The sequence below is a fragment of the Salminus brasiliensis genome, chromosome 12 (assembly GCF_030463535.1).
Source record: "Salminus brasiliensis chromosome 12, fSalBra1.hap2, whole genome shotgun sequence".
NCBI classification, from domain to species: domain Eukaryota; kingdom Metazoa; phylum Chordata; class Actinopteri; order Characiformes; family Bryconidae; genus Salminus; species Salminus brasiliensis.
This window is the reverse complement of record NC_132889.1, coordinates 30700872-30710258: the sequence shown is the minus strand read 5'-3', so window position 1 is coordinate 30710258 and position 9387 is coordinate 30700872. Positions and strand designations below refer to the sequence as shown.

Below are 9387 nucleotides of genomic sequence, written 5' to 3'. Positions count from 1 at the left end.
TCTTTTCTTTCCCACCCGTTTTCCGACAGACCCCGCCCTCCTGAGCCAGGATTGGCTAATAGCGTCTCTCGCCCTAAGCTTGAAAATCACGCACCAACGGCGCTTGGATTGGCTAGCAGTTGATGCTATATTTGCATAACGCTTATGAGAATTAATTACTGGCCAATCGCAGAGAAGGAGGCGGGGCTTGCCGGAATTCGAGTGGGAAAAAAAAAATCAAATGCCGCTGCATGGAGGGGAGGAGTCACCTGACCGTTCGGGGGGTGACGTCACGGCGTCTGCAGCGAGCCAGCTCGTGCGGTGGCGTCATCACATTGTTCCTCCCACAACAGGGCAGCAGAGGGTGGCATGCCACCGGGACAGGAAAGGCAGATAGAGAGAGAGACACATAATAAAAATAGCAGAGAGGGAGGGAGGGAGATGTGTTAGTATGATTAGGATTTTATTACTCTATTGATTGTATTGATGGAGGTAGTCAGATATGTGTTTTGAAGCTGAGAGCTGTTTGAGAGATGTGCAGTGCTTTTGGATTTACTACTAGCTTTTGATTTACAGGGTTTGTTAAAATGTTTGCGTGTAGTTGAGTGAAGCGTGTGCTGTAAGTTTCACCTAAATTAAATAAAAAACAATAAAAAAATCCAAATGACACTTTTTTTGTTATTATATTACATGTCAAAGGAATATCTAAAGTTTGCATCTTTAGTTAAGAAGGAGAGCTCTTCGGCTTACGTTACACATGGAAATCACACTTCTTCTGTCAAGGCCTACCTGTAGGTCCTGTGATGTGATGACATTTTAAGATCTTTGGAGACTTCCTTATACATTGTGCAGTCTGCTCTTGGGCTGAACTGGCAAGGGTGGTCTGACCTATCCATGTTGGTAGTTGTTTTAAATGATCTTCACGTGTTAATTAGTTTCTTAAAAGCAGAATGACTGATCTCTAATTATTTTGAGATCTTTCCCAGGTGTATATGCATCTAAAATCTTCTTTCTGAAGGCCTCAGAGAGCTTGGAACATGGTGATACCAATCAATTCAACGATCAGTAAAAAAAAAAAAAACACCTAAGGCCCCATCCACACGTATCTGGATATTTAAAAAGAGATTTCCCTCCTACCATTAAAAAATAAATCTGCCACACAGGGACAATAGAATGAAGAAAACACTACTACCTATGTAGTGTACTACGCAAGCCACAGCTAGATGTATCTGTAGTAGAGAAGAATTTACATTTGTTCATATGTCAAAATCTGAAATCTAGTACTGTCTGCATGTACACGCTTTAATTTTATGAATTGCAGTTTACTAAATAATGCGTGGATGTATTTAAGATTCAGCCAGAAACATGTGATGTCAGCGTTTTTAGCTGTTTTCCCCATCAACATGACAAAAGCTCAGTTTTCAGTGACCAGGAGGCCAAAACCCACAATCCTACATTTATAAAATATCTGCATCAGTGTGGACGGGGCCCAAATGTCAAATGTCTATAAGACAGGCTCCTCCAAAATCCTCAAATCATCTGCAGCTGCTTCCAAGTTAAGACGTTTTAAGAAGTAATAATTATGTGTCCTAATTTTTCCTCACAAGAAAACTGCATTCTAGAAATTCTATTATTCACATTTTACAAGACATTTTCAGTTGTATGAGTTTAGTAATATTACCCATACCTCTCCAAATTGTTATAATGGAGATCAAATGACCAGGTTATAAATGTTAAAGAGGACTAAGGTATTTACTGGGTGTCCTAATTCTTCTTCCCATTATCGTATATTTATATTACACTGTATGCATCTGTAGTATCTCCAGGCATGTTAATTCCCAAAAGCTTCAGCTCTGTTATCTCACTTTAATAAAGAAACATTATCACTGCTGTAAAATCAAATAAGAACATTACTTAGACAAACACATTCAAATGTAGGCGTTATAAACGGAGGCAATTCAAATGGAACGCAAGATAAACATGTGTGCACAGAGAACTCGGCTGATTTCAAGCTTACAAGAGGGATGAAGGACTGCTGTTTGTTACTCATATCCTAAACAAGGACAATCACATTTGAGCTAACCCGAAAGAAACAATGGCGTAGTGTATGAATCATCAAAACAGAGGTTTATTACAGATGTCTGTGACATTGCCTCAATACCACACTGGCACTTTGGGCAGGGCTGACAGCAGCATGTGAGGAAAAACACTTCAGCACAAACATGTGGTGAACTAGGCCTCCCCACTGCTGCTGTACGTTAAAACGACAGGCTAAGGTGAACGTAGAAAATGATTTATACAATAACTGAAAACTAACTTATTACACTTTGGCATTCAATACAAAAAAAAAGACTCCCAGAGCTTCTATGTATTCGTATGCAAGCACTCTTCAAAGCATAATGTCCTAAAATCAGGAGGGCCCAATTCCCAGGCCTGGAGGTAGAGTTCAGCACAGTTTGGTGAATTGCCCCCTGAAACACATCGGATTTAACTCATCAGTTTATTCTAAGGTTTGGTAGGTGGGTCAAGTAAGGTGCCGTGCTGGACACTAGGACCTCTAGGACGAACACTGGGCACTCCTGTCTAAACGTCTCTAGGTTTTCTGATTGAACCAAACAGCATTGATTAAACAAAACCCCACAAAAAGGACCAAGACAGTCAACCAGGTGTATGCTTGGTTAAAGGAACACTCCAGCGTTTAACATTAGCTCTATCTGCTGCCTTTGTTGCACACAGACAATCTCCAGATCATATATTCAAAACAGAAAACACACCGACTTACATACACTTAAGGCAATGGGCAGGTCTTTCGGCATTGCCTACTGCCTCCCATTAGAACATCATTGTGCATAAACAGCTAAAGTCATGCAAAAACATTGTATCTCCAAAATTGCAACTTTACAGGAGTAAGAAAAAAACTCTCAATGTATAAAGATTTTATTTTGGAGCATTTCTATTGGTCCATTCATCATTCAAATGTCAAAAGCTGACAGATTCAGATTGTCACAAACTGAAAAATTGCAAAAATGGACATACAAGGTGTTTGCATGACAGAGACTACATTCAAATGAAGGTGTATGGTAAATGACTGCATGCTTAAAGCTGGAGCAGTTAGAGATTATATTTAACACGCTTGTATATTCCTTTAATGTACTGTATGCAGTTATATCATGCATTTAATAGAAGGCCTATCTATGACCCATCTAATTGTCTACTTGTGTGCTTTGGTTTAGTGTATTTATGGGATACATATGTGGGAGTGATTTCATTCCAGTATTACGTGCGGACACCTTTGCTTTCGCCTGCATTTCCCTGAACAGAGTGTGTTCTTAAGTACATTGTCTCAGAGCCCAGACATTGTCACCAGGTCCTCAAATCCCTATTCTCCATGAGAACCCAGTGGCATTACAATCACTAAACAGAAAGGCAGAAAAAGAAAATGTCACAAGATCATAGGAGCTGGTTCCAGCATGGCTACAAGCCCGAGAGGACGCTCAGCAAGTTTCAGAGGTATGTTAGAACAAACTGCCCCAGACCCGCTCTTAAGACCACACTGCTGCACCGCATTTTATATGATCTAACACACCCAGAGGGGCCATTTTTACAAATTCCCCCCAAGAGTATTTAAGGCTCAAGAAGAATGTTCCTTTGCTCTTATCTTATTGGACAACCTTACTTTTAGGCTCGGGTTCTCCAACTACTTTGGGAAATCCGTCCACGACTCAACTCATTCTCCTATTACGAGCCCTTTTTTTAAGTGCAACCAGGTGTGTTAAGAACACCAACAACCATGCAGACTAGTGAGGCCTCCAAGACAGAGGGTCAGGTACCACTGCAGTAGAACATGAGTGAGGTTGCCATAGCGACAGACAGTGGTTCCAGTTGAACGGTACATAGACGTCAATCGGTTACTGAATTCTATACATTATCAAAATCAGAGAGCATATTCACAAACACAATCAAGCTGCAAGTCTGACTGGAGCTAAATGAACCATTCGACTGAGTCAACCGTTGGATTGAGGCAGAAGCAATTCACTCAAACCCTCCTATGTTTAATTAGTTTAACAAAACAAACAAAAAAAAGCAGAGATTGTTTAGGAATGGGTTAGAAAGTGCAAGAGTTAAGGAATGAGAGAGAGAGAGAGAGAGTGCATGGGTGAGCAAGCATGTATGAGAGAGAACCCACAGTAAGAAAGTAAAGAAAATGCAGGACATACTGAGAATAAAAGCAAAGAAAGCAGGTTAGATAGCAGTGTTAGTAAAAGGGGGAAGAGAGGGGAAAGGAGAGAAAAAAAAGAAAGAAAAAAAAAAAGTATGGCGTGAGAAGAACAACAAGACAACATGGCACTGGTCAGTAGAAGACCACACTGGATTTTCCACCAGGGGGATTCAGGACTCTGTTGTGTGAGCGAGGAACTGGTCCAAGGCGTGGCTCGTGGTTCTTATCCGATGACTGACTGGCAGAGGGCTGAGTATCCGGGGGGGCTATGGAGGTTGCCGTGGGCGCAGCAGGAGCTTCCACTTTTGTGGGGGTGACTTGAGGGGCAACAGGCGCCTTCACTTCCTGAACTGCTTTTGGCTGAGGGGCTGTAAGGGAATAAGGTGGAGGGTTCTTATTATGCTTTTTAAAATACAGCTTTGATAGACCCCTCACTGAAAAAAAAAGCAGCATGTGGTGAGGCAGACCACTGAAGTTGTGTAGTCGGCCCATATTTGACACAGAACCCAATACATGTGCTAATTTTGCTCCTGTATCCCCTGTATTTTGAGGTTGTTTAGGAGTTGGAATACCAATATGGCAACATGCAAGTTGTTGCTACTGCACCAAAGCAAGATGGATATAGCGGCTGCATCACTTTTTGGTATTGTGTTATCCATCTTCAAGGTCGACTAAGTATTGTACTCTGGTGTAGCTTACGGACATCAAACCGATGATCAGCTGTCAAATATGGGCATGACACAAACTACAGAACGATGTACAACTTTACCAGTCATGGATGTGGTAGAGTAATAGTACAGGTTTTTACAAAAATTACCCCTTTTTTTCTTTTTTACACAATTGTTATACTGCAGCAAATTGATACAAGGTAAAGAATACAAGGTTCAAACTATCAAAGACAAACAAAGGCACAAAAATAAATAAAGATAAAAATAAAATCTACAAAACCACACTATAAATTAATAAAGGACACGTAGGCACCTGATAGGGTTCTGCCGTACAAACTTGACATCAGATCTTATGCTACTATGGCGGTTAAAACATTGTGCTCATGAGGGCAACAGACAGCAAACCAGAGCAGTTGTAGATGGGATCTACAGATATTCCAATGGCCACAAGAACTGAACATGTGGACAATAGGGGAGTGTGTTCTGCCTTTGTTGTTCTATTAAAATAAAGAGGGCAATGAGGTATCCTTTCCAACATTTGGCCAGCAGAAAGCACACTGCAGTAAAGACAGTCAGGCCAAGTTTGGCCACCAAGCACCTTTGCTGCGACACTCTGAATGCAGCTTGTGCTTCCTAGCCTAAAGAGTTTGCACACTTGTATAATGTAGACCACGTTACTGGCCTAAGGGTACGGTACTACAAACTGATGGGATATTTGGTTAAAGCAGCGGTCAATAAACATGGCGAGTTGTGTGGGTTGTTGACTTGTTAAAGGCAGTGAACTGAGGTTTTTCCACTTACCTGGCTCAGGTTTGACCGCTGCACCCAATCCAATATTGTCCTAGGGAAGAGAGGAGAAAGGGGGTGGGGAGAAGAAAAAAAAAAAAAGGTGGGGGAGGGGGCTTTGTGAGGTATCAAGTGACAAGTATCCTAAATTCACCATTATTACACTGGCCAAAAAAACCACAAAAAAACCCAAAAAAAAAACACCTTTATTTACACCTACAACAGGGAGTTTCTATTTTAAACAGAACAGTGACCAACCTTGGGTTTGTTTGGATGACTTTTAACAACAGGCGGGTTTGACTCTGGTCCTCCAAAGATGTTGCTAGTCACGCCACCAGGAGGGCTGGGCTTAGCCTGCGTAGATGGATCAGCTCTGCCAAAAATCCCACTGCTCTTTCCACCTTTAAGACAAGGTGAACAGATTAGACTTTCAAAACATCAATAGAGTGCATTTATAGGTACCAGTATAGTATAGTAACAGAACCGCTGCTTGTATATGGATATTATTATATATTTATTGTCATATGAACATAACTGGGATATTACGGATTATGGTGTTTTAGTCTATTAACTAATCACACACAGGCACTTTGAGTCTATCAGCAAGATATTTTTGCCCTTTCCACTCCTCCATCCCTAAGGGTACATACTAACATCAGCACAGATGCTTCTGGAACATACCAGAGGCCGAGAGCCAATCAGAGAACAGAGCCCACGGTGTTCAGAAGAGGACCACTTAAAAGCCATGAACTAAAGCAATGCCTCGCCCCCCCCCCCATATCATACAAGTTCGTTATCTGTCAGGTCACAAGGTCTGATTTAAAGAACACAGACAACTACGGATCAATATCTGAGCCATTAGCGAGATGAACAGACTGCTAACCAAAGTGCTGTGCCGTTATACTGCGGCTTTCACAACAAAGACCCTTTACAGTTTCCCCTTGTAACCTTTGACAACTTGATTTCATCACACAGACCATTGAGACCTACACTGCCAGTAGGTTCACAATCCAACACTGCTGGGCTGGGACTGGTGGGTTTGGCAGAGACATTAGTGAGGGCTGCAGTAAAGCATTTCTAGCCTGCTGCCACTCAAATACTAGAGCGAGTCAGACAGAGAGGTGGAGGCAGGGAAACCCTCCCTCCTCATACAACCCGATTACACTGTGGTGACAACTTTCAACCAAACGGTTCAAAGTGCCCCATGTAGATCCCAGGAAAAGGGAAGCTTCTGTCTGTTGTTAGCTTCCACACTTTCTCACCTGGGGGATTGGAGCGCTTGGGGCTTGCTTGGGCCTCTTCTGGGGGTGCGAAAACAGTGGAGGCCATCTTGTTTGGCCTTCTGTTAGCTCCGGAGTCGTCATCACAAGCGCCAAATATATTGCTGCTGCCACCGCCAGGAGGTCGCAAAACCCTGTTGATACACATAATAATGCAATAAGTAAGATTGACCGCATGTCCACAGGTTTACAGTCGATACCTGTTCATTTATGTGTATTAGATCAAATCAAGGGGCTCAACAGGCAGCCTGCGCCCCTTTTAGCTGCTGTAACAGCTCCTAAGCCCAACACTGTTGTGAGAATTTGATTGCATGCAGCCACACAAACATGTCTGAGCTAAAAGGTAATCCCACTGACGTTAGCTGATCAGTTCAGGATCACAAACTCTACTCATACACCTTCAGCTCATCTGCACGGTGGTCCACTGCTCCTAAGCCCAACACTGGAGGGGATTTGCATTGAGCCTAGTCATTTTTCGGCTCGCCCACGTGTCTCTGCAACGAGTGGACCATAAAAGCCACTGATTAGACGGGATGTCTGGATACTTTTGGACACGTTTACTTACTATCATGCTCAACTGCAAAGCCTGGACAGCAGATGGAGAATACACTGACCCACACGTCTAATATTTAAAACAACAACAAAAAAAAGTTATTTAGCAACTGCATGGACATAAGCCTGCCAAATCTTCTGCTAGTGGGGGAGAAAAGGCTCGCGCTTAAACTGGTTAACAGCGCCCCCCTGCAGAGAGGGTCCGGAGAGGGCTTGAGAGAAAGGCGGCAGGGTAGGGCAGTACGCCACCAACTACAGTTAACGAGCCAAAGGGAGGTTTTAGCGACATTGCAGGACTAATAACGCCGTTTTCTGTTATACGGTGCCTGGGAACTGGACTGACCATGTAGGACAACAAAGCAGGGAGAGCCTGGAGCAACGACACTGGTCGCCTCAAGCATGGCGCACAAAATCAGTATAGCCAACCTATCTAGCTAGTCTGATAACGTTACATATGAGCATAATCATAGCCTTAATCATCATATTTAATAACATCGAAGCTTATGTCCCTGTTCGGGTTTTCTACCGTCCCTGGTGTAGCTGCATCTGTCGCTTGGCGCTAACCCTATGAACTAGCTAGCCGGCTACTAGATAATGTTAGGAGGAAGAATGCAGATGTTAAGAAATTAGTCCTAGCTAGTGCCATCTATCTCGGTCAATATCCCCCCCAGTGTGGTCAGGCAAAAATAAAACGAGTTAATTTTAAATACACCCACTAGTATTTGAACTCGCCCAGGCTTTTCTCAGTTAGCTAGCTCCTGCACATTAGCTCTTAGCTCTTTCTCCCTGCGACTTGGCGGACAGGAGGCTAATTTCACACAAGTTCCTGTTTCGACTCTCGAAGAAGGACAGTGTCCTTCCACCCCGAAATCTAACCACGGGCGAGCGGTTCGTACCTCGAGCTCGGTTTGGACCCCTCGTCGAGACCCTGAAACATGTTAGTCGAAGTCATCGTGTCTTGTTTCCTCCCAACAGGCAAGGTAGCCAAGTGCCGTCCCTTAATCCGCAATGCTGGAGCGGGTCGCGCTAATACTGCTCCAGAAGTTCGCCACACACAAAAAAAAGCACTCGGGCGCGCTGGCCACGCCCAGAAGGCCGGACACGTGTGTTTTGAAGTCAAAATACTGTCCCAAAGATAATGTATGACTGGCCCATCTCTAAATCAATCACACTCCAATACTATTTCATTGGGTAAGATGGATAGTGCGTCAAAGGAAAACTTGCTTGTTGATTGGATAAATAATTTCTGGGACGGGCTCATTAGAAACTTTCCCTCTTCAACAGTCCTTATATACAAAACCCCTAAAGTGGCAAGGTACAAAAACAGTATTTAAAGACTTAAAATATCATTTAGATACCTATATTTAATAAATAATTACACCAGAGTTTGAAACAATCCGTTTCCTTAATTTAATAAATTGATCTCTCAGTTTTACGTTTTTATTGATTTATGTCTGTAGCTAAATATTATTTTTCTACTTAGCTAGCTAGCTACTTCAGGGGTTCTGTAATTATAAACAATAAATAAAGGCAGTTTAATACATTTACTCACAAAAAATATATGATCATATAAACGTGTTTTTTTGTATTTTTTCTTTATGATTTGTAATGTTTGTGTTTTTTAAATGCATGTTTACATAATAAAGTTTGAAAGTTTAAAGTGTATTTCAGCTTTGCGATCATTTTAAATGCATCCATCAACATTTTAAGACCCATCCAATTGATTCTCTCCTAACTACTCCACAAACGGCAAATAACAGATGCGAATAAAAAGGACCTTCTATATGCATATTTAAAATAATATAAAACAATGCATATTGTTATTTTGTGTATTTTATTAATAAATTGTATTAAATTCTGAACGAAATCTGTTTTTTTTTATTTTGTTATTTTGCTATTTAGT

General features: G+C 42.0%; 1 protein-coding gene across 1 annotated transcript; it reads right to left on the bottom strand.

Moving 5' to 3' along the window:
* Positions 1-2085: 2085 nt before the first annotated feature.
* Positions 2086-8542, bottom strand: jpt2 (Jupiter microtubule associated homolog 2). Its single transcript, XM_072694174.1, has 5 exons — positions 8381-8542; positions 6915-7066; positions 5911-6053; positions 5668-5707; positions 2086-4566 (listed from the first exon to the last, which is right to left on the bottom strand). Exons 1-5 carry the CDS (start codon positions 8434-8436, stop codon positions 4331-4333), a joined length of 627 nt encoding a protein of 208 aa, XP_072550275.1. The 5' UTR covers positions 8437-8542; the 3' UTR covers positions 2086-4330.
* Positions 8543-9387: the final 845 nt, after the last annotated feature.